The sequence below is a fragment of the Hoplias malabaricus genome, unplaced genomic scaffold, assembly GCF_029633855.1.
Source record: "Hoplias malabaricus isolate fHopMal1 unplaced genomic scaffold, fHopMal1.hap1 H_2, whole genome shotgun sequence".
NCBI classification, from domain to species: Eukaryota; Metazoa; Chordata; class Actinopteri; order Characiformes; family Erythrinidae; genus Hoplias; species Hoplias malabaricus.
Window position 1 is genome coordinate 477,359 of NW_027101325.1, and position 25,652 is coordinate 503,010.

Consider the following 25,652-nt stretch of genomic DNA (forward strand, 5'->3'; position numbering starts at 1 on the left):
ATGGCCACAGGAGAGAAACTCTTCGCGGGACCAGAGATGTCAGCGATGGAGGTAAAAGAGAGTTTTGTTGCTTTACGGCCTCTGCTCGCTGTCGGGTGGCTTAGGCGCAAATGTCGGGGTGTTGCTGCTGACCCGGGGCAGAAAATGTGACTTTTGTGAGCCGTCTGTTGTGTGTTTGTGGTCACTTGTTATTGAGGGGGAGGAGGGGGGAGTGTTGGGGGGGAGGGGGGGAGTGCAACTGGTTTTCTCTTGGCACCAGGTGTAGGAAGAAGCACCTTATGGATAGAGAAAGAAAGATAGAGAGGAGGAGAGATGGACAGAGGGATAGAGTCGGCGTGAATGTGTATGAGCACGCGCCCACGTGAGCCAGGTTGGGGGCAATGTTAGTATTAATCACTTTCAATGTACTTTACGCACGTGAACGTGAAGGCAGTTGGCGAATGTTAGCGTTCACTTCAGACGCACGTTGCTGTTGATCACGTGACCGCTGGCTAATGCCTGGAGTTTATGGCTGTTTATTTCTTTTGCAAGTCATATTGGGCTTTTTTTGCACGACGCTGCAGTTTTGCCGGTCTTCTGGGTGGCACGCAGGTGCAGGGACGGTCGAGGATGAATTGTTTCAATGCCCTATTGGTCCAAAAAAAACAAACAAAAAAAAACACGAGAATTAAAAGGACGCCCAAAAAAAGCAGCAGAAACAATTTGCCTAAACCCAACGACATGCAGCAAATTGCTTCGAAGCTGCTGCATGTTGCTGTGTGTGCTCAGATGAGCACCACTGCCTCCGATCCGCGCTCACCGGCGTTTAACCCCTGCGAATCAATTGGGAGCGCGCATTGGAACAGGCCGGCGGTTCTGGCTTACGGCGCTCGCCATCCCTCTGTGGACTCGTGGGGCATGAAGCGTGGTGAAGTAACAGAAACAAATGGGGAAAATATAGGCCCTTAGTATTGGAAGAAGTTGAGGGATGAGGGGAAAAAAATCAATGCTCGGAGTGGGCAGCAGCAGCAGGATGGGGCTGCGGTGGGTTCAACCAGAGGACACGTTGTTTCTGACCGATTAGGTCTGTTGCGAAGGCACAGACTGACCCTTTGAAACCCCTTGACCCGGCGCGGGCTGGACAGCGCTCTGCGTTACACGGTCAGCAAGGCCCCGGGGCGAGTTTGTCATAACAGCGCGGTCGGGGCACTGTAACCTGAGGGCAGCGCGCTATCTCTTCCTTCAGACAGTCGTGTAAACCAACGGGGCCCTTAAAACAACACGAGTCGCGGCCTTGCCAAGACCTTTTCTTCCACAGGTCTTCCTTGTTTCTGTTTGAGGGCCTTGGATAGACTGTTCCTTCACCACGTGCACCACAGTGCTCTCAGCACTCCTCCACAGGCCCCGAGGAGCCCACATTACACACTGGAAAGAAAAAGAAAAAAGGGCTAGACAGCTTTGCTATGTGTGCACCACAGAAACACTGCAAATCTACCTTTAAAGACACAGCAGTGGTCCCAGGATCCAGCTGTGAACCTCAGATTTGATCGTGTACCTGCGTTGGCTTTTCCAGGGCATTAAACTTTTCGTGTTCTAATGTTTTGAAAGAAAAAAAATAAAAGGAAAAGGGACAAACAAAGTGGAGACAAATAGAGCACGTAAAATATATTATTTGAATTTGGCTGAACGTGGTGCTATTATCGTCATATTCACGATAAAGTGCACTATTTTGCGGTATGTTGTGTCTGAAGCGTAGCGGGCAATTTCCAACGCACTCAAACAATCCCACAATGCACCGCAAAAAAGTAGCGTCCAACCCCACAATCCACTGCATGGTTTTGTAAAAAAAAAACTGCATGTGGTTGTGTCTGAAATCGTTCACCACTCTCCATTCTTGTGCACTGTATAGTGAAGAATACACGGAACATATTTTAGACAGCACCAGTTACCCACATATTGAAGACGTGCCCTTGTGAGTACGCAAGGGTTTTCAGAATATCATTGCAGTTATTTTTATTTCATATTGACTCCACGCCTCCCAGTGTCTAAGCGTTTGATCACAACAGTCTGGACAATGGCACCCAGTTTCCCTCAGAATTCGTACCAGCCACACAATAGTACCCTCAGACCCTTGTTGTGTATTTGAAGGTACAATGGTATTACACCCACGCACGCTGCCCTTTATTGTGGCACTGCATTCAAGGCGAGAGGAAGCGCGAGGCCCTTCCAGCGCGGAAATATGACGGCGATTTTGTATGACAACGCCTCGTATTGTATCATGTAAGCCCCCACCCCTCCCTCTACCTCGCCTTCCTCCTGCTTCTCCACTCCCTTCTTTAAAAGCCCTCCAAGATTTGTTGGAAAGCGGTCACTTGGCCCTGCCGCGCGGCTGTGGTGGTGTGGTGCCTGTTTTAGCTCACGCCGCTAATTGCGAAACAAATAGCCCTCGCGCAATGCTGAATTATTATTGTGAAAAGCCGCAGAGCGGAGGTCAACGCTGCGTAGTCACTGAGATATATGGCCCGCGCGCGCCAGCTTTGTGCTCATGGGCCGCGCGCGCGCGCATGTGTTAAAAAAAAAAAAGAGACATATTAAGTAAGGCAAAGGACCATTGTTAACAATGCCAACTAAAAGCCAAGCGTCCTCCCCGCTGCCTCAGGAATCTCCCCCAGCATCAGTATCACTGGAGTATTCCTCCAATCCGCCCGCGCGCAGGATTCCCAGCTATTTACTAAATATGGCCCTTCCTTTATTTCCAGGGACGCTGTGGCACGCGCGCATTCATTTCTTTTAGCCCGCTATCTTCCCAACTGGGTGCTCTTCATTTGATATTAATATTTAACTAACTCAATGGCTGCTGTGATACACATTCCATTATGGCCTCGGAGAGGGAGAAGAGTAATGAGCGCGCTCACTAAAGAGGAAGATTCTGGATTCCGAGGAAGCTGGATTTTTTTTTTATTCCAAAGCCTCGAAAAACGTGCAACATCAAATTACCAACGCGCACATTTCAGCAGCCACTGCTCACAGCCCCAGTCTGAGTACAACACACACATCAGGAGCACTGCACATCGGCCCACTCTCACTCACTGTAGTGGAAAATAAATCAACGTCAATAATAATATACAACAATATAAGAGTAAAAATAAACACAGTGCACAATGGAAATATAATTAAGAACATATCGTTATTATTATTATTATTAGTAGTAGTAGTAGTAGTAGTAGTTATAACAATAATAATAAAGTAAATGGGTAAGCTCCTGATCTCAGAACTGTTTTTAGCTGCTAGCATTAAATCCCCAACGCCTGCACTGAGACATGAATTAGCTCCTTGTTTTCTGCCGATTTTAAAGCGTTTAAACAAACGCTGGATTAAAGCAGATCGCCCCGCAGCCCCGCGGTGTCGCGCGCTCAGTGCGTTAGAGAAAGCCGCTGCGCGTTCCCCGCGTTTGACAGATTTACGGTCCGCAATAAAAGAAGAGATGCGCGGCGCCGTAAATCAATCTCCGCCGCTCTGAATAAACCTGGCCTTTAGCTCAGCGCACTGTTTACACACAGACACACACACACACACACACAATCCAGGCTGTACACACTGAGTGAAAATCTTCAAACACAACGTTAATCAGAAAAAGAGGGAAGGATGATGGGGGTAATATTGTGAATGAGGCCGGTAGTGCTGTGTCTGTGTCTGTGTGTGTGTGTGTGTGTGTGTGTGTGTGTGTGTGTTTGTGTGTGTGTGTGTGTGTTGCTCAGAGCTGCAGGGTTTCTCTTGATTCTATTGTTACTGAGAATTTGTCTTCTCCCACCTCTGAACGGGGTTTGGTCAACACTAACAGCCCCATTCAGTTTTATAATAATAATAATAATAATAATAATAATAATAATAAATACAATTATTATATGTATGTTTTATTATTGGTGTTGTTAATAATAAAAAATAAATACATTAAAAATACAATAAAATACAATTATTATATTTATTTTATTGTTGCTAATAGTAATAATAATAATAATAATAATAATAATAATACTGTGGATTTGGGCTCACTCGCTCTCTTTGAATGCCTCGCCTCTTTTACAAAATAATCTTTCATTAAAATTAGCCTGACACCTGATATTTTCATTCTTTCTTTCATTCTTTTTGTTTTTTCTTTCTTTCTTTCTTTCTTTCTTTCTTTCTTTCTTTCTTTCTTTCTTTCTTTCTTCCTCTAGTCACTGCTCTGAACTGGTCTTTATTATTGTTTTGTTATTTTTTTAGTTTAATAAAATAACGATAACAGCGATAAAACCACAAAAACAGATGTATATTTTCAGAGGGATTCTCGTGCACACACAGTATATATTTGGGCTGGTCCAGGTGCTTCACTGGGGGCTTGGGGGCTGCTGTACAGTCTGTGGTGCGCTATAATCTGATCAACAGCAGTGTTGACGTTACAGTGTGTGGCACTGGCGCATCTTTCATTGTCCTCGTTGTTCACACATTTTCACAAGCGCTTCCAACTTCACATTGTCGCTTTTATCCCTACGTTCTGCGTCTCCGAGTGGGACAGAGACGAGCGTTTAATTTTCCTCCGCAAAACAGAGACACGCTTTTACAGCGAAGTTTATTCCGTAACCCCCGAGTTGCTCCGACTGTTGTAGCAGAGAAAGGAGAATTGGCAGCTAGTGCTTTAGACTTCCCCATGTCCACAGCGAGTCCTGCTATTGTTTGACCTTCAAGAGTCTCGGAGTGAGTCCGTTCCTTTTCACCAAGCCCCATGCCTATTGTCTGCGTTTTGTCTTAGCCCTGTGCAGAAGGGGATCGCTGCTATTGTCTCCCATAACTCTCAAAAGGCAAGGGTCTTCACAAGAGATACCCCACTCTTTCACTCATCTGCTGCATGGTACCTGTCTTTAATTTGCAGAGAACGTTGTGGTCAAACTCCTGATCGCTTTGCACAGTGTGTATTTGTTTTCTTATACTTTCCTTCAAAGAAAAAGTCTTTTGTAAATGTTCTTATTAAATTGGTTGCTGGCACTGTTACTGCTCAACGCTGGGAATGGGTTTCTAACCAGCAGCGAGTTCGCCACGTTGAATATATACGTTACAGGGGGGAAATGAAACAATAATATTTAATTTATTATTATTATTATTATTATTATTATTATTATTATTATTATTATTATATTTATTATTGTTGTTGTTGTTGTTTTATTTTATTTTATTGTGCAGAGTGTGCTGCGGGTCCTATACAATATACAGTGCGCAAATACAATAATGCTAAATGCTGTGGCCAAATCTTAAGCTGTTTATTGTTAGTAAAAAATAAATACACGTGAAAACATATGAAGAAAAATAGAAGCAATACCGATGACCAATGCATGGTGATGTTATAAAATACTGAGCAAAGTAGGACAGTCCAGTGCAGAGTTCCTAAAGTTTATTAACATCCCGCTCACTTACCCCTTTAGTAAATAACCGCAAACAAAAACACACGCCTATAAAACACGACACGAATTTCTCCTTATAGCGAGAGAGAGAGAGAGAGAGAGAGAGAGGGAGAGAGAGAGAGAGAGAGAGAGAGAGAGAGAGAGAGAGAGAGAGAGAGAGACACGCAAGAAACTTGAGAGAAAGGCTGTGCAGTGGTGGGTCATAGTGGTCCCGCGAGCGTGCAAGCCGAGGTACCCCATCCCCCTCCTGGTCACGTGATTCATTAAATAATTAATGCAGTGGTTGCAGAATAGATATGTATTCGTCAGGAATATCGCAGACATGGTCTCCTAGTGTCTGACGTGAAATTCAACTGTCCTTTTAAAAACAAGCCCTATAGCAGAGCGAAAAAAAGCCACGGCACAGACCCTCGCGGAGGCTGCAATAAAACAAATTTGGACGGGGGGGGAGCATCTTCACCGTCTCGGAGCTTGTGAGTATAGCGGAACGCGGGGAAGCACGCGACCACCACCACCACCATCATCACCACCACCACCGCCGCCGCCGCCGCCGACATCCACCACCGCCACCACCACTGGGGCTCGCGCCCGTCGCCCTGCATTTGTTTACTCTTTATGGTGTCGCTGGTAAATATCTTCCGGAAATATCCATCCTCACCATTCCTCGTCATCCTGCATGTGTCTCCAAGCCCATCATCCTCCATTCGTTTGGAAGCAGTGAACCTGCCCTCGCATTGCTCCGTTCATTTCAAACCATATCGCCTTCACATATATAAACAAACATAGATATCATTTATTAGTTTTCCTTCTTTATTCTGCTCACCGTCAACACAACCCATCTTTCTCTCTTTTCCTCCCTCTGCATGTCTCTCTCTCCCTCCCTCTCCCTCTCTCTCTCTCTCTCTCTCTCTCTCTCTCACTCTCTCTCTCTCCCTTTCCAGCCAGGTCCTTGGCTTGATTTATAGTGATATGTGTGTCAGCGGCAGCGGGGCTGCCATTGTGTATTTGTGAGGGAGTTGTGTTGTTTATGGCCGTCTTCGCGATAAATCATCCCTCTTCTGAAAAAAAGAAAAAAAAATGATTGGCGAGCGATGATACGCGGGAACGAGGGAAGAGCTCGGGACGGACTCGCGCTAAGCTCGCCGGCATTTTTCACCTTCACACCGGCGCGGGGAGCTCCATGCCTCTGCCTTAACTCAGCTCCCCCATTTTGCCCCCAAAGTTGATTATCGCGAGCGATACACGGCAATGGATCAGGGACTAATAGGGGCTAAGTAGCTGGAGGTCTTGAGTTACTGAATCCGCGATTACCAATTAAGGGAAGATTTGTTTAAATTTGCCAAACCGGGAACGCCTCGTCGCCATGCAAATCTCATAAAAGAGCGTTTTCCCGCCTGCAAAATTCATAGCCAGGGGTCTCGCGCTCGGGCACGCAGCCGCTCTCCGTCAGAGCATTAAAAACTTAATTGGAATACGAACTTAGTAAAGGTGGTCTGCTCCAGCTTTGGGCGAAACGACCGGCCACGTCTTCCCTCAGCCTCGGGCCACACACACAGACTAGCTCCAGAAGATATTGCTCTTCATATTCTGACACACTTTGCCTGCTTGTACTTTGGACAAATAGATATTTCGCCCGTTCATCAACATCCAGGCACAGAGAAAGACCGCCATTGCCCTTTAGTCCCAGAGAAGAGGAGATCTGGAATGGGCTGAGAGATCTCCTCACACTGGTTAGCATGCGTTAAAGAGACACGCTAGCTCTTTAGCTTCTACACCGAGGGGAGGTTTGTTTGCTCCTAACCTCATTTATGACGTGTTGGTTGAGATGGTATTAATTGTGCACATGCGCTGCTGAGGGTCAGGACTTCAAACAAAGGAGTCGACTTTTCTTTCCAAAAGCAGGCTTTTGTTTATTTACGTTTATTCATTTTACACAAACACACACATTTCAGAAAGAGAACAATGTAAAAAAAATCCAGACAATTACAACAGAAATAGTACACAAAATATACGGTGTTTATAAGTTAAACAACAGCAGTTACAACAACAATAATAACAATAATAATAGGGAAAATAACAGTGCTCATTGCCCAGTACCATTCCATCTTTCCTTCCATCTTCCTCTGGGCAGAACAAACCTTTTTGTAGCAAAATTAGAACAATTCAGCGGCTGTTATCAAATATTAATGGGCGCAGCTGCATGAGGTGAACACCTTCAAACTGTCTAATTCCAGCGGCGCTCCTTGTTGCCGGGCGCAGTGTCAAAAACAATTTCGGAGCTCATTTTGGTGGATGCTTTAGGGCGAGGAGATGGGACATCCTTTATTCAGGGCATATCTCATGTCTGATATGCGTTCGCTGACAGCAGAGTGAAGGTTGAGTAAAGGATTCCAAATAGCAGTCAGTTTGGGTCGACATTTAGCTTCACAATATACATATAATACAGCAACAAAACACGGGCGGGGATTAGTTTCAGGTTCTAGTAGTGAGAGTTATTATTATTATTATTAGTAGTAGTAGTAGTAGGAGGAGGAGGAGGAGGAGGAGGAATAATAGAATTATAACATATTGTGGCACTAAAACAATAGCAGTATAAATGTAATTATTGTTATCATCTGAATCAACATGATTCAGTATCAATATAAAAAATACATAAGACACATTGGTACATTGATCAAGGCTAAAATAGCTAATCATCTTTCTGAGAATAACATGCCTTAGAGAAAACCACAGCTAGGTGCCACAATTTACCAGTGGAAAAACAAAACAAATCCACTTCACACCGCTGCATTTGGCTAATTCGATGCCGATGTGTGTCAGAGAGGCGTGTTTAGCTTTTCATTTCTTTATCAAAGAGCATTGCAGTACATTTGTGCTGGCTGGAAAACCCACCTCTTGAAACAATACACCCATGTGTGGCGGCCATATTGTGCTTCAGATTCTGTCGACCACTAAAACGAGGAATATTTAGTGTGCTTTCATTTCTAATTTTCCCCAGTACTTATTAAACACAGAAGCTCGCCCAGAGTTGATCGAATGGCAAGGAAAACGAAGTTGGGTCGTAATATGAATTAGTGTTTGTGCTAAAACTAGAACGCTGTCTTATCGGCTGCGTGCCCAAAATGGAAGACTGCAAGACGAAAATAGACTAAATCTAATTTACTTTACGAAGATAGACAGAAAAGACAGCTGTGAGGGTGAAATCTGAATGTTCTTTAAAAGAATTCTTAATTTCAAAAGCCAAATCCTTCACTGTATAAAAATATAAAATATGTAAAAAGTGAATTGGGAAAACGTGTATTTAACGGCGCCAATAATCTCAGTAAATTCTCACATAAAATACCACAGAGAATAAGACTAGTTTCGCCAAATAATCTAGTGTTAATTTGCGTTAATTTGCGTGTGCAGCTGTGGCTAATAACCTCAACACCACAAACATAAAACTATATAAACACTAAGACTGAATTATCCAGAAAATCTAGTGCAAAATTATTAGCAAATTTAGGAAAATAACCGTTCGCTCCATTCATCGATCAATTGGCCTTTTACGGTTTTATTTCTCTGTTTTCCTTCTTCCCGCGTTTACGGGTGACCCTCAGCGACGCCTCTGATTTTTCCAAACTTGCTCGCTGAGAGAAATGATGAGCCTGGTTCACAAAAGAGGCCTGTGGAAAGAGTTTTACGCACTATCTTCTGGTGTATTATCTCACTGCAGCTCGGCCAGGTGTTTCCCCGGCCTCATAAGGCTGGAATGATTAGCCGTCTAGAAATAAATCAATATCAAAGCTCGCGCTAATTCATAACGGTCTGAACAGAGGCAGCGATTGAGAGCGTATGAAAAATGAGCGCAGAAACGATATCCACAGGCAACGCGGAGGGTTTTTCAACCGGTTGAGGATCAGGGGGGAACGCGATAAGAGAGAACCGAGCCGGAAATGTTCAGAGGGGGGGACGGCCGCCTTTTTTATGCAGCGTCTAAGAATAGCACGGATACTATCATCACGCTTTTACATCGCTATAATTGAACTTCCCTTGCGCTCGTGAGTGTGTGTGTGTGTGTGTGTGTGTGTGAGGGAGAGAGAGAAAGAGTGTGTGTGACAAAGAGAGACAGAAAGACAGAGATTGTGTGGGTGTTTTTCCGATCTGCGTAGGTAGAGTACACGCCGGCGAACAAAAGCAAACAAACAAGGCCAAGTACATTTGCAAATTTTGAAAAAACAGGACATTCAAACAAATAACGGTCCAGTCGCACTCAACAAGCCCGAGCTCTCCTCAGAACACCAACAGCCTGCTTCCGTTTGACTGCATACCCTTACAGGCAGAGGTATGGGCACCCATGCTCCAATTAGACTGTGAGCTGATGGTTAACACAGAGGACACAACGCACCCGAATTCAAAATCGCTAAATGTGGCGTTTTGGGAAAATAATTATGTAATAAAGTGTGCTGGAGTTACGGTACGCGTTTAACTTCCCCCCAATTAATTAAATCTGCGCATGCACATTTCAGTTCCTCTTCATACACAGTGTTGTGAACTTAGTTTCACTCATAAATCAAAGCCTTTCGTCTGAGCGGCGCCCAAAACTCGTGCCCGTCCTCGTGGTTTTTCAGAAATGAGTTTTCTCTCACAATGTCAACGGGAAGCTGGCGATCAGACTCGCCCTTGCTGAAGCCCCGGGTTGCAGTAAGCATATGGCCCATGTGTTGGCCGGTGTCGAGCACTTCTCTATTGGTCAGAGGAAGCCGGGTGCCTTCTCCACGCTGTGCGTTGCGTGCTGTCAGTGCACTGGTTCACTAGTTCAGCGTGTCAATCCGCGCTGCTTCGCGCAGGCAGCGAGAGGCTCTCAGACAGCTAGAGGCTAGAGGTGGAATCTTTCGCCTGCTGGTGACTGCTGCGCCTCAGGAATCACACGCCGAGATTTAGAGAAAAAAAAAAATGCCCACATATTTCTGCACTCCAGCGCTTCAGCTTTAGGGCGCGAGCCGCATCTAAGTTATGTGTATGGATATAAGGACTTTACGAAAGCTAAGCTAACATCGCGCGCCGTCTCTCAGCCTCGAAATCCGTCCCAAGGGCGTCTTAAGCAAATATTCCAAAAGCCAGAGCCCTTCCTCGCTGAGATCCAAGGAATGCTGGAAGAAGTCAGGTAAGGTTTGCTAGCTCCAACTGGCCGCATGCTTGGATTCTTCCTCGTGTCCTGAGCTCCTCTGCCGACAAGTCATTAATTATCCGTCGTGTGACCCAAGCTAGAGCCATCCCTGGGTGTGCCCAGGCTCGAAAAGCTTTTGTTTCCAAACAGCCGAGGACAGATGCCTTCAAATAGGTAACTGAGTAAGGCTAAAGGTTGCCTGCCTCTCTCTCTCTCGCTCTCTCTCTCTTCTTTACCTCTGGCTTATTCTAGTAAAGTTTCTATCAGCTTCTAAAAGTTTGCTCATTAGGGCAGTCGCGAGCGGGTAGGTGTTTTAGACTGGCCGAGAGATTGGAGAATAGACAGTGAAGGGTAGGTGTAAAAAGTAGACGCGTGTGCTGGTGATTTATGAGCCGGAGAAAGGGTTGCGTATATCACGCTCCCAGTTTTAGATCAGCCAACATTTCTTCTACTTTCCCACCAATTTACGCCAAAGGAATCCCAAAAAAGAGAGAGAAATGCTCATATTATGACCACTACTCCCTCTCCTTGTCTTTGCTATTATTCTTTGTTTTCCAAAATTGTTTTCTAAGTGTGAAACAACTGGCGAGGTTCCTTCCTCTAAGTTGCATGAGGCGCGAGGGGCGGCTAATAATTCAAATGTGGCCTCAAGCTGGATGCTGATATTGAAAGTTAATGTCTCCTTGGAGTTTCCCCGCTCCTTAGGTGTGTAAACACGGCCTCTTTAAAGAAATAAAACAATATGACTTTTTTGCGTCGCCTTAGAGCCTCCCACACACGAGGGGTTCATTAATAGGCTTTTTTTTTTTGGAGTTTGAGTTTGGGTTTTCATGATTTCCACAGCTTGTGCATGTCATGGTGCCGTTTATTTGAGAAGATCCAGAGCCGTCAGTCTTGCATTCCTGAGCCCGTGTCGTTCAGTCAAGTTTTGATTTGTTTTTTTTTTTTGTTATAGCTACCATTCACACAAATGTAGACCATTGTTGAGGATAAAATCGAAATGTAAGGGGTGCTGGGGTCGTTAGATCTGAGCAGTACCAAGCAGTTGGCTGTAAAACGTGAATTAACGAAAATAGAGTGGAGAAACAAATCCCCCAAAATAATGTAATAAATAAATAAAATAATAAAAATCTTGCCAATGCTTTGCCCTGGGTTTTTTACGCTGTTGGCTTCATTATTCTCCCCACTCTAGATATTTCTCAGATAATCCAAAATGGTTGGCGCTTTTGTTGTTCCGCTCAGAGTCGTTAGCCCCAGCAGAAAAAGGATATTGTGACCTGGCGGTTTACGCTTTGTAAAGCACAGGTCTAGTTAAAACCACAGCAGTAAGTGACTATGATTTAATTGATTTAGTCATAAATCACTGACAGTTGAGGGAGCGCCAGAAGCGCAGGGAAAGTTAGAGTAGCCTGTAGTATCTTAAATATAACGGCTTTTATGGTGTCAGCTCTTTCCGCGTTTCCATACCATCACTATACCTTTCTTTAATATTTAGATGATAGCTTACAGCAGCCATTGTTGTTATTTTTCATGCCACACGATTTCAATATGTACGCAACAGCTGCCACGTAGGCGTATTTAAACACACGCCTGGGTTTCTCTGATGGCAACAACTGCAATTCAACGTCACACACTGATGGCACTTCCTTATCTCTAATCTAAAGTTGCCATGCAATATTTCTAGGTGTCATTAAGCCGAACCGCACATCGGAGGCGCCTTCTCTGAAGTCGTTTGTCATATTTGGTGAGGTTGGCACTTTTCAGACCCACAGGGCATGGGGGGCTACGTTGACCCAGATCCCCCCCCCCCTCTCTCTCTCTCTCACTCGTCTGCATTCACCCCAAGTTAAAAATTACCCTTTCTAAGCCATTTGGTCTTTAAAAATTAACTTCGCCCAAAAAGAACGCTGACGGCGTGAGTTTTAGGCTGAAAGGTTTCTTGTTAGCGGAGGACACGGGCCGGATTCACAGCTTCAGTTTCTCTCACAGGAACAAGAATTATATATGAATCCAAAATATGAAAAATGGCGGCGTGTTACGCGAGAAAAAAAAAATGGTTTGACTGAAAAATGCCAGTCAATTTCCCGAAATCCCACTCCTGAATTTCACCACGACAGGCAGTTCCATGGGGATCGATAAGAACATCTTGGGAAGGTCAGAGAGGCTCGAATAAGAGTTAATTGTAATCCCGGCATGTTTGCTATGGAGCCATAAGCGTGGGTGTCAAAAACCAAGCCCCCTGCTCTCTCCCACTCTCCCAGCGATGGCACCCCCCCCCCTGCTTTAAGGGTTGCAAGATTGGACGCTCGCAAGTTTGGCGGTGTTGAAAGTTGCGTGTCATTCGCTAGAATGCAAAAGAAAAGAAGATGTATGGAGGTTTTCTCCGCCTAAAACAATCTTGTCGTCCGCGTTTGGTTTCGGAATCCTAAATAAAGAATGGACTTGATGAAAGCGCGGCAAACCGAGTCTTCTGGAGAAAACGGGACAAAAGTCGGGAATTCCTACCGGCAGTGGATCAAGAAATCAAAACCAGAAAGATATTGTTTTGTTGGGGGGTGGGGGGTGGGGGGGTGGACATCATCCTGACTTAGTTTAGCGCGTCCATTTGGCGCATGCGTGTCACGTGAGCGGAGGAATCAGGACATTATTTTGGATTTGCAGACAGGGCCTTTATGGTCTCTTTTTTTTACTCCCTAACTCTGCGCTTCCCTGCGGTCTGATAAGTGAGTACAGGGCAAATGTGATGGGGTCGACATTGCGCTGATTTCCACAAAGTGCCATGCGGGGCTCCAGAGCCTGTGGATGTACACACCGCGGATTAATACATATATATAAGACATTACAAGGCAAGGGGATTCCAGAGAAGTTGATTGATCATTAATCTGGTGAGTTATCGCGCCTCCATTCAAAGGTCACGCTGGAAACCCAATGCCTATCTGTCAAAGACACTTCGTGCTTCTGCGCTGGTTTCGCTCGTCTATTTTGGTTTTTGGTTGGTTGTTGTTTTCAGCTTTGCTCATGGCTCAGTGCTGCACGGTAAGAGGTTTGTTTTTTTAATGTTTGGACTTGAGGAACGGTGTATGGCCTACGACCGTAGAGCAGAGGAGTGATGCAATATCAGAGAGAGGGAGTGTGAGAGAGTTGCCAATAAAGTTGGACGTTTAAGTGTTTACTGTGTGAGTTGATGTGAGCGCGCGCTTGCGATTGTACTGTGGGACTCGAGCCCTGCATTTTCCGTTTTGTTGGGATTTCTTTTCCCGCCCTTCTCTTTTTTTATTGAAGATCTCTGCAAGGCAAACAGAGCCCAGCTCCCCAATGCCTGAACATCCACTTAATATGCATTTTGATAAATTATGCACGAGCTCTTTGTTGCAAAGCCTGCAGAAATGAACCCAGGCGAATCCCGCTCGTTTTCTTTCCTCCCTCTGTTCCGTCCATACACTCTGCGCAATAATGGAGCCCGTTTGGAGCCTTCCTTGCTGCAGAGTCTAGAGAAGAACCGGTTCTGGTTCGAGTAGAATTTCCTTGCTCCCTGGCTGCTTTTTCTCGCCCATTTCCCCCACTAAAAAAATTGGCTCATCAGCTCTTCTGGCTGGAAGCTGCCTCCTCCCTTTGTTCTGAGCGCAGCAGCGTTCCTGCTCGCGGGGGCAGGAGCGCCCTTCACTTTGTAGGTAACTTTAGGTTGGTCCAGTAACGCTGCGGCTCGCTGGCGTGTGAGCGGCGGCGAAAAAGCGCCCAAAAACTGGCCGTTTAGCGCTCCAAGTGGCCCGGGCGCCGGCGATGGACGCGAGCCAACGGCGTGCGTGAGTGCGGGGATGCAATAAATAACTTTATAGCGCTATAGGCCGCAGAGTCGGGGAGGTCGGGGGAATCCTCGTTTTGATTTATGTGTTTGGGGTAGCTGTCAGGAGCCGGCGAACGGGAGCGTCCAACGTTTTTATTCCACTTTTAATAAGCGCTACTATGCACAGCAGCAAGGCCATTTCATTCCGTTTCGACTCTGGCCCTCGCCCACTGTGTATATATATCCGTTTTCGCTTCTCCAAGGCTTCCGTTTGGATTAAGAGCTGTGTTGACCGAGTTTATGGGTGGATTTTTGAGCAGAATGGTGGGGCTTGTGTTTTATGGTTTTGTCTGTGGTCGCCGCACCTCGCTTTCATCTTTTTCCTTTGATTTTCGTTCAAATGCATTTTTATTTGTGCTTTTCTTTAAACACGTGGATTGATTATTAATATTATCACATTTATATTATGACAATTATAATAATTATTATTGTTATTGTATATTTTTGCCTTTTTCTTTAAAAGATCGTGTTTTATATTTTAAATAACGAACAATATTTTGACGCAACTATTACAGAGTTCGATTGAGATTTAAATATTAATAATAACAATAATAATAATGACTAACACATGATTGTTTGTATGATTTGACTTGGGCTTGAAAAACAAAGCTGTATTAGCGCGTTTATCCTAGAAAATATCGGAGGTAATTATCCACAAAAGGATTTAGATTTTTTTTTTAAAAAGGCCTTTCGTTTATTTGGATAGAACCGAGTAGAAAGACGATTTGTTCTACATTTCTAACTCAAAAATGATGCGATAATAATGACGCAAAATTGAAGCACGAGCAGGAATGTGGGAATTGTTGATGTAGCTTCTTCTGTATATTTTCGATGGCCTCGAATGACTTCCTGTGTTTCTCAGTATCATTTAAACTTGATGATCATCCGTCACCGGTGGCCAACTCTTACATTACACTCCTCCGGTGCCTCCGAGGTCGATTTGTGTACATGAGGTCGTATGCTCGGTATTGGATTTTTAGCGACCCCATTTTGATCGCATCTTTTCTGTGTATGTGTGTGTGTGTGTGTGTGTGTTTCTTCTTTTAGTTCCTCGGGGTTATCAGGAAGCTGTATCCTTGCATAAAATCTCGAAGTGAAAGACGTTATCTCGGTAAGTGATCCAATCTCTTTTTAAACTGCGGTGTGTGCTCATAATTCATATCTTCAGTGTGTGCTGCTTGTGGAGAGGACGCTGGGGCTGGAGCCTGGGCTTTTGCATTGACAGTCTATTATGTGCGTTATTGATTTGCATTCATACCCAATACGAACGAAAGCTGAGCCAAGAAAGAAACAAGATATATCTCCGTTTTTTATTAAAATGTTTTATTTATTTATTATTATTTTCCATCATTTTCACTGCAGAACACAAACAGAAACGACAGTAAGGTGTACAGCTGGAACACGTGGAAGAGGGCAATGGCAAGAACATTTGAACAAAAATCATAATGAAATCATAATGCAGTTTTGAACAAGTCCCTTCGGTCTGTCAGGGAACTATTAATCAACGGTGATCTTTTGTGTGTCTGTCCTCGGCCTTCCTGCAACGGCCATATGTCGGAGGTACTTTTCCTGCGAAGGAAATTCCTAAAATCTCAGACTTTTCTGCGTAAGTAACACTGAGAATCCCGCTCTGATGGAAGAGTATAATCCGAGTGCTCTACATTTCTGAAATACTGGCCAGGCGTTACATTCCACTCCCACCGTGTGAAGTCGAGGAATCAAATGACAAATAATGGCGCAGCAAAAGGTGCACAATCAACGCCCGGCCACAGAAACGCACGCGCCGTAATAACATTCCCAATCTGTTCTTGGGTTGTAAACAAACACGAGGACAACAGAAACAACAAGAACAATAACAGCACCAGCTCGGAGTGTTTTACCACTGGGTTATTACACTGTAACAGTGACACTGACAGAAACCTGTAAAACAGGGTTATTATTTCACCCTCAAGCGACTGCTATCGTTGTGATGTCATATTAAAAATAGATTACAAAATCTCAACACAAAATACATCATCGGTTACCAGGCGCTGAGCGGGTATTTAAAGTCACACAGTTGATGGGTTTAGCCTTCTGCATTAATACGAGAACCAAAACAACTGATGTAGCGGTACGCGCTCGTGCTTAATTCGATTTTTGCAAATATTTTTGCTTCATTTTAAACCAACGTGTATTTAAAAAATAAAAATAAAAAACACTGAAAAAATGTTTTTGACGTGTTTCGAGTATTTGTTGTTTTTTTTCGTATTCCATCCTCGTAACCAAGCGAATATGATATCCATTTCCGGTTAACGCCACACAGAATTCCTCGCCCTGTTTTCACGTGAAAACTTAAAAAAAAAAAAGTCTATAGATCCCATGGGTTAGAAGAGTGATGTAATCCAGAGAACACAGTGGTAATCCACTCGAGAAAACCAGGCTGACTGGAAAAATAGGGGAGAAAAAAAAAAGAACCAAAGCCCGTGCTCTGCCGTTCTGTCCTTCGACATTCCTATTTGTTAATTAGTAATCTGTGAGGGTCCTCTCTTTTATCAGTCGTTTGGCTGTAGCTGCGAAATAAGGAACAATGCTGTTTACGAGGGGGGGAAAAAATAATACAAGTTGCAGACACGTACATTTTTGCCTCCTGACTTCCTCCCACACCGCTGGTGATGCTCTCTATTCAGGCACCAAGGCGGGAAGCATCTTTTTAAAGTTGCCTATTTACAGCTGCCTGTGTGTGGTAGAAGTCATAAATCTTACGTATAGCTATAAACGACGAGGGTAGTGTCCTGAATAATAAAAATATGGTGAGAGAAGGTGGGGGGAGGGGGGGGGGGTTGGAGTGTGTGTGTGTGTGTGTGTGTGAGTGTGTGTGTGTGAGAGAGAGAGAGAGAGAGGGAGGGTGAGAGAGAGAGAGACCTGAGGCTGAGAGGAGAGAAAGTAATATTTCTAAAACACCTTCAAGTTTTCGTTTCCATTTTGGCTCTCGCGCTGGCTTTCTTCCACGTTTCCTCTACGCGTGTCGCGTGTCTTTTATCTCCTGATGATTTACTATTTTTAAGAAACGCGCCGCGTGTCAAAGTCCCTTTTAGAATAACAGCATAAAGAAGAGGAAAGGTCCAAAGAAGCCCTCCTGAGTGTTATTAACTAGCCTCTCTGGACTAGTGTGACCATGATCTACACTGTGGTTAAATACCAAAACAAAAAGAGGGGGGGGGGGGTCTTTGCTTTTTCTTTTTCTATTTGGTGATTTGTTGTCACACTCCTCCCTCCGCCTGTTGTCTGTTCTCTGGCTCGGTGCCCCCCCCCCTCACCCCCCCTCCCCCTCCTCCCCACCTGTTTTCATGTTTGGCGCATAAGTTCTGTAAGTAGTGAGGGTGTGCTTCCAGAGATGTGATGTAACATTAACAATGAAGTCTAAAGAGAGCTAAACAGAGAGGCAGCTTCATATGAATCAGTGCTAAACGTGTACCCAACTACATAGCATAATAGCATTAGCTTAGCTTAGTTAAACTAGTGCAGAAGTAGTGTTTTGCTATTTTTTTTTTTTTTTTTTTTTTTTTTTTTAAGAAAGTGGGGGGGGCGGTGATGGTGATGGTGGTGGTAATAAACTGTAACGGTGTCCGCTTGTAGGCCCTTAGCCTGTCCCGCGCGCCTGCAATTAGCATAATTTTTCACTGGTGACGCTGTTTGATGGGGATTAAGGCAACGCTCGCGCCTGGCACATCCACCACAGCCAGCTCCGTTATTCCCAAACAGCCCGGGAGAAGGCCTGTGTTGACAACGAGGTAAATAAATAAAATAATAATAATAATAATAATAATACAGAGAAGAGCGAAAAAAATATCGGGACAAGCGAACGGATTTTAGGGGCCCACATACGGCGGGGAGAATGTGACGGTGGCGAGGCGGCGGCAGCAGCAGCTCTGCTCGGATTATGATGTGGAGGCTTGCGCCGTGAGCGAGCGACGAGGGGAGAAAGGAGGCGAAACCTGAGGCCATTGTTATCAGCGCGCAGGGCGTAGCAGTCGACAGGCAGCGGCCAGGAGCAGCGCTGCTTGTCCATTTTGCAGCTGCAGATCCCCCCTCCTCGCATGCCTCAGATCTTTCATGCTAGAGCGTCCAGGAGCGCCCGCACTCTGGCGCGGGGCAGCCGTGCTCCACATACCCGGCGTCTGACGCTCGCTGGCGGCCTCAGATATCGCCACGGCGGCGGCGAGCTCCGGGCTCCTTTATCGATTGCGCGGTGCGAGGAGGAGGGGGAGGACAGAGGAAAAAAAGGAAAGGGGAAGAAATAAATATATGATGGCTGCTCGGACGTCGCTCGTCAGAGGCTAAGGTAAGCTGCTTTGAAACAGGGCTATCAGTTTGTGAATGGCGGTATGTGTGTGTCCTAGTGATTTATGACCGTAGGACTCCAAACGCGGTTCAAGAAGAGTTCACAAGGCTTTAAAGCTTCCTTCCACGCAGCAGCGGGAGCCTCCTGATCCCTCAGTGATCTAACGAATATCATTTCGCCAGCCGCAGATTTGTATTCATATACACTTCTATAAACACGTATATATTCCTCGGTCCTTTCAGACTCGGCTGGGTACTGCTCTCCTGCCTTCGCCGCGCGGGACTGGGTCATATTTGGCGGAATACGGAAGGGATTCGTTAGGTGTTGCTTGTAGAATGAAATATTTACGAGCGGATTCTCACAAACCCTTATGTACTGGACTTGTTTTTGTTTGCTGTACAAATGTCCCGGGCCTGCTTTAGCCCCAAAGCAAGGACTAAGTCAACTTACATTTCCGCTACGCAGTGTACTCCAATAGGCGAAGAAATACACCAACCGCCAACGACCACTGATGTTTAATCGCTACTTTAATACTCTCTTTCAAATATTACACCACCCCCCCCACACTTCACGGCTGCCCAAAGCAGCCTTCTCCCCCCTTGTTGTTTTTGTTGACGTTTCACGGCTTGGTCCCCCCCCCCCCCCCTCCACTCCAACCACGTCCGCTCTCCACTCCATAATCGCGTTAAGGTTGAATCTACAGAAAAGTTGGTTATTGTGTTACGGTAACAAGAGGGCCAGGACATTACGTGTTCCATTTAATGGAACCGCGATATGATTTGATATCTATAATGCTTCATTTTTTTTTAACCCTCCCTCCCTCTCTCCCTCCCTCCGTCCCTCTTCCCCCTCTCTCCCTCTCCCCCGAACAATTCCTTGGAGTAAATGATTAGGATTCCGTCCGTCCTCTGCGAAGATAAATGAGCTACATTTGTGACGTGTTGAGAGTTGATGTCCAAAAGCTGTAGCTCAGGTTCTCTGTGTTATAAACAGACACACGCAAAAGCCGCACTCGTTTCACGTTCACAATTTTTTACCACGTGGAAAAGTGAATTCGCTGTAATTTCACTGTGGTTGGAAATTTCGTTTCACGGAAAACCACAATTGCACGTTTCCAGGATGTTCGTTTCGAAAACGATTTATTACACGACGTGATTTATTTAAAGGTGGCACTGGGGCCATCGATGAGATACATTATGGATGTTATTACTGGCCAATTATATGGCCTCGCGCTAATTTGTGTTTTTTATATTTGGTTAACAATATTTACGAATTAATTTATTTTCTATTAGCATTTAATTAAACCTATTTACTGCGGTGAATTTCTCTCAGATTATTTCTGCGTGGAATATAGTAATTATCGTTGTTATAATAATAATTATTATCATCGCTTGGACTTTGTTTGTAAAGGATAGGCGATAGCAGCGCTGCCCACTACATCAAGCTAAAATTAGGCCTTGCGCTGACTGTATTTATCAAAGGTAAACACGGCCTCTAGTCATTGGCGATTACAAAGGTGTTCAGTAGCGATAACGTTTATAAACGTGTCAGTACGCCATTAATTATTACACAAATCTATGGGCATTGTATTTTGGTTAAATGTATTTTTATTTTTATGTCTTTGGCAGTGATAAAAATAACTTGCTGATATTATATCTGCTGCAAAAGTGAAGTGAACCTTTGTAAACCTCTGGGCAACGGCGAGGTGTCGGTTTTTCATATTTTTACGATTCTCCCTTGACTAGTAAGCGTAAATGAATGCCAGGTGCCTGTAAGTGTTTGAGTGATTGCCCTCGCCCTGTCCTCTCAACCACCCCAGCACTGTGAGAGGAGGTCTCGCGCTCTTTCCGGGATTACATTTGTCTATTTCGGTTCAGCGACCATCATGAATCATATCTAGCGAGGGCTTCCGGGGACCTCTTTCCACGCCACACTCACAGGGTCCACTCCTGAGTTCCACTACCACATTGGTCTTGGAACACAATGCCGGTTTTTCAGGTTTTTAATGTTGACCAAATACATTTGTGTGTAACTGGAGAAAGCCCCTCTGGAGATGGCCCTTGTGCATGAAGCATATTTATTGATTTGTCTGAGCTGCTAACCTATTTTGGCGAGCTCAGGTCATTTATTAGCCTCTGATGCTTCTTCAGTATTCAGAAAACAAGGCTGCATTACTTGGCTTTCCCGTTTTCCTGCCACCAGTGTTCTTTTGCTTTATTTTCCAGCCCACATTCTAGGCTACACAGACGTGAGCTAATGCTAAATGCTACCGTCTATTAATAACTAAACACAGCCTCGTGCTCTGTCAAGCCTGCGCTTTCAAGGCTGGCTAACTGAACTGAATGCAATTTCGAACATTTTAATAATACATAATCTTTTATCAATTATTAACGTATTCCTAAATAACAGCTAAATAGATAGGCGTCTACATGCAGTGTGTAACTTAGACGAGAGGATCACATTCCAGAAACAAAGACCAACCAATAGTAGAGTGTTTTATTGACAAAAAAGATGACTGCAGGAGAGAATATATTTTTATTACAGATATGAAAATCACAAGCCTGGTACAAACACATGGTCAATTGTAATATTAAAAAGTTCATTTCATTAATTGTGTTGTATTTGTGTGCTTTGGGCTCTAGATAGATAGATAGATAGATAGATAGATAGATAGATAGATAGATAGATAGAATTGAACGCTTCGTTGATTTTTCGTGTACTTGTTTAATTACGGTTGCTATTTTTTTTGCTACATTTAACGAAATAAATAAATGTAAGAATTAATTATATATATATATATATATATGTGTGTGTGTGTATAATATATTATATTTTTTTAAACACATGCAACTTACTTTATTAAACTATATATTCATATTTTTAGATGTTATATACTCATTAAATAGACATATATAAAATAAATATTTATACAAAGAGAGAGAGAGAGAGAGAGAGCTAGAGAGAGAGAGATCCGTCTACCATTGGCTGACGTAGCATCTGCAAGCCGCGTTGTGGGAACGTGCTATTCATGTCATGGCGCCTTTCAGCGCGGTAAGATGGATTTACCTCGTGCCCCTCTTATTATGTGCCTCTTTATAACCTTTCAGGTCAGCTTCCAAGAGGCCGTTGGAAAAAAAGACCGTCACGTGACATCTGGTGCCAATGTTCTTCCAGAAGGTCGTCAGGACCCTGGTAGCCGGTAACGCCACTTTTGGAAATGCAGAAAACGACCTACTACGACAACTCGACGCTGTTCGGAGGTTATTCGTACCAGGGGGCCAACGGCTTCGGCTATGAGACCCAGCAGGCCGCCTTCCAGAGCTCGGCGCACCTCGAGGCCGACTACCAGAGATCCGCGTGCTCGCTACAGTCGCTCGGCACAAGCGCGCCAACGCAGCCACAACATGCCAAGACCAAGGAGCTCAACGGCAGCTGCATGCGGCCTAGCCTGCCTTCTGAGCACCACCCACCTGCCCAAGTTTCCCCTCCTCAAAACCCCGTAAACCCCACTGCGTCCAGCGCCCCCCAGCAGGCAGGTGGCAGTGGCAGCGGCAATGGTGGGACTGTCAGCGGAGGATCTACCAAGTCGTCCTCAAAGTCGTCCACTCTCGCCCCGAACCCGACCCTCACCAAGCAGATCTTCCCCTGGATGAAAGAATCCCGCCAGAATACCAAGCAAAAAAACAGCTCCCCCAGCGCCAGCTCTGCTAACGGTGTGTGCCTACCCTTCCCCAGCCCTAAACATTCACGCGCTCCCTTCCCAAACCCAAGCCCACCTGCTCCTGTCCGCTTGGGACAGAAGTGGGTCAGGCCTAGGGTTTAAACAACAGACAGAGTGCTCTAAAAGAGAGTTAGCTCATTGCTAAGTATACTAACTGCTAATGGTGACAAGCTAGTAGCCCTCATTGCGCTCCTCCATTTGTCTGTAGGGTATGGGTCATAAAATGGCAGTAAATATGCAAAGAGCCCACCATATGCAAATATGAAGTATTGTGAGGGTGTGCATTAAGAGAATTGTTTACATTAATACAGCAGTAAATGCAGTGTGACCAAAGTCCCATTGACTGTTACATGGGATTAAAGAGACAGAGTCCTCTTCACTAACGACATATAGAGTCATGAATATTAATAGAGCCACATGAACGAACTAATGATTCTTTTAATGGTGCTCTCCCTGTGGTGGAAAACCTGTTATAAACTGTTCTTCCAAATATATGTTTAAAAAAAAGAATTACAATTGTGTAATGATCTACAAACCACTTTCAGTTCTATATAGAACCACTTTGATGAGAGTGTAATATAAACATCAGAAACCCCCTCTAATAAGAGGAGCTTCACTATCAAAGATCATGCCGAATATTTGGATATAGATGGCTCCACGTGGCACCAGACCTTTAGAGAACCACAAACACAGAAAGAACAACTGGGATTTAGAAATGGGTTAATGATAACTCCAGATAAAGCCAAGGGACATTTCACTACTCTCACAATTTAAAGAACATTTTTTGGCATAGAATACATTTTGTTTTGCCAAGAGTATAGCCTTCCTCTATTTATGTGTGATCAGATTAAACGAGGAGTACTCACAGCATTATTTAAAGTGATTACAGCGAGCACTAACATTACACTGTTCCAAAAGTTCTTCAAGATGTGCCAGTAAGACATCGGTTACGTAAAGAACCGTGCTTCACTGCGTGGTTACATTATTACATACAGATGAAAAATAATACTTCAAGGTGCCTTTAGTAAAAAGGCAAAGAACCATTTGAATGTTTGAACTGTTCTTTTTGATGGGAATAGCTCTGAGTAGCAACCAAGGATTTCCAATATTGTTAGAAGTGAAAGAACCCTTTGGTTCCAGATAAGACCTATAAAACCTTCTTGAAACTGGTTGTACACTGCACCAAAAGTGGTTCTACTGTTAAGACGTCCAGCATTTTTTTGTTGCAATTTCCAAAAATGATCTAAAAAAAACCTCACATTCACCTTCCAAATGTTTCTATATAGAACCAACAGTTCTAATCACAACCATCGCCTGAATGAAAGAACCCCTGGATAACCCTCTTTATTAGGAGTGTAGATGAATCCATATTTGCTGAGTGTGTACACCATAAGCGTGAGCCTGGGCTCACAAGGCTAAGGAGCCATTCTAATGCAATCAACGCTTGGAGAGCAAATATCGTCTAGCGTGTACGATTTTGGCCGTGGGCATTGGTCCTAACACAATTTACATATACTCCGGTCAATGTTAGGGTGCACATCTCTTAATAAATGCCAGTTATGAAGTGTTGACAACCAATATCAGGGGGGCTATGTTTTCTTCCCCCCTATATGTGACCGGCTTTATTAAGGGGAGCGATGCATTCAATTGCTGCATGTAGTAATTATGTTTTATTTCATTCCCACCCCAGCGGAGAGCAGTGGTGGCGAGAAAAGCCCTCCGGGTTCGGCGGCTTCCAAGAGAGCGCGCACGGCCTACACGAGCGCACAGCTTGTGGAGCTGGAGAAGGAGTTTCATTTTAATCGGTACCTGTGCAGGCCTCGGCGCGTGGAGATGGCCAACCTCCTCAACCTGAGTGAACGGCAGATCAAGATCTGGTTCCAGAACCGTCGCATGAAGTACAAGAAGGATCAGAAGTCAAAAGGCATGGGCTCCTCCTCAGGGGGTCCGTCTCCCACCGGAAGCCCCCCGCTCTCAATGCAGTCCTCGGCCGGTTTTATGAACTCCATGCACTCTATGGGCAGCTATGATGCGCCTTCGCCGCCATCGTTCAACAAGCCTCATCAAAACGCGTACGCCATGTCGACAGCCTATCAGAATCCTATGAAGGGTTGCCCGTCGCAACAGAAGTACGGCAACACGGCGCCGGAATACGACCCACACGGGCTACAGGGTAACAACAACTACGGGACGCCAAACATGCAGGGCAGTCCCGTGTATGTGGGCGGCAACTACGTGGATGCCATGCCCGCTACGGGGCCTTCGATGTATGGCCTCAATCACCTACCACACCACCAGTCTGCCAGCATGGACTACAACGGTCAACAAATGTCGGCCAGCCAACACCACGGACCGTGCGACTCACACCCGACATACACGGATCTGTCGGCGCACCATCCTTCTCAGGGTAGAATTCAAGAAGCACCCAAGTTGACTCATCTGTAGCAGGTTTGGACATAAAAAGTAGAAAAGTAAAAAAAAAAAAAACAATGAACAAAATAAAACAGACACAAACCCATGGGACGATGCAATGGGGTTGAAAAAGATGATCCAGTGGTTTCTTGCCTCGTGTCTAGAACCGCAGTCGGTGTCGATGTTGTCCTCCCCGTTCACCTGTGTGAGCACACGTTTGTTTAGAAGACCTCCCACCAGTCCTTCCCTTAAAAACAAGGCCCCTTTAAAGACAATGCCCACCAATGTTGGTTAACTGTGGCTAGAGTGCACCAAGGAATAGGTTATGTTTCACTGTATGACCCTGCGTGACCCCTGTTTGTTAGCATTCGTACAAGCATATTTATCGAGTTCTTCACACTCGGACCTGCCCGAGGGCGGAGAGGTAGTGTGCTTCTCGAGACTGGCGTTAGGAAACCACTGGATTGTTTTTCCTTCACTTCCCTTCTTTCACATACCTCTTTTTACTTGCTAAACATTTGTTTATTTCTTTATGTTTCGTCTGTTCACCAGAAAAACACGTCATGCGTTAGCAGAACAATGGCGCACCCTCTTCGGCAGTCTGGCTTTTTAGAAGTTGAGGTCCCTTTTTGAACTATGCTACCTATAGGGCCTTCTCCCATGAACTGACAGTAGAATAAGATCATTGCTTTGACATTGGTACAGGGTAAAGAAAGAAGATTTGAGAATTTAGTCAATAAGGCCTACACTGGCCACCCCTATCTTTCTCAACTGTTAGTGTCCCTCCTTCA

General features: G+C 44.8%; 1 protein-coding gene across 1 annotated transcript; it reads left to right on the forward strand.

The window, feature by feature from the left end:
* LOC136686029 (homeobox protein Hox-B3a-like) lies at positions 1-25,652 on the forward strand. The gene is made up of 4 exons (XM_066659505.1): positions 1-51; positions 15,455-15,518; positions 21,836-22,441; positions 24,140-25,652. The coding sequence occupies exons 3-4, from the start codon at positions 21,946-21,948 to the stop codon at positions 24,892-24,894; spliced, it is 1,251 nt and encodes a 416-aa protein (XP_066515602.1). The 5' UTR covers positions 1-51; positions 15,455-15,518; positions 21,836-21,945; the 3' UTR covers positions 24,895-25,652.

Excerpts from the sequence above, each read along its gene's own strand:
- LOC136686029 (XM_066659505.1), top strand. The coding sequence starts at position 21,946 with ATGCAGAAAACGACCTACTACGACAACTCGACGCTGTTCGGAGGTTAT. Across the intron at positions 22,442-24,139 it reads CAGCGCCAGCTCTGCTAACG|CGGAGAGCAGTGGTGGCGAG; the intron begins GTGTGTGCCTAC and ends TTCCCACCCCAG.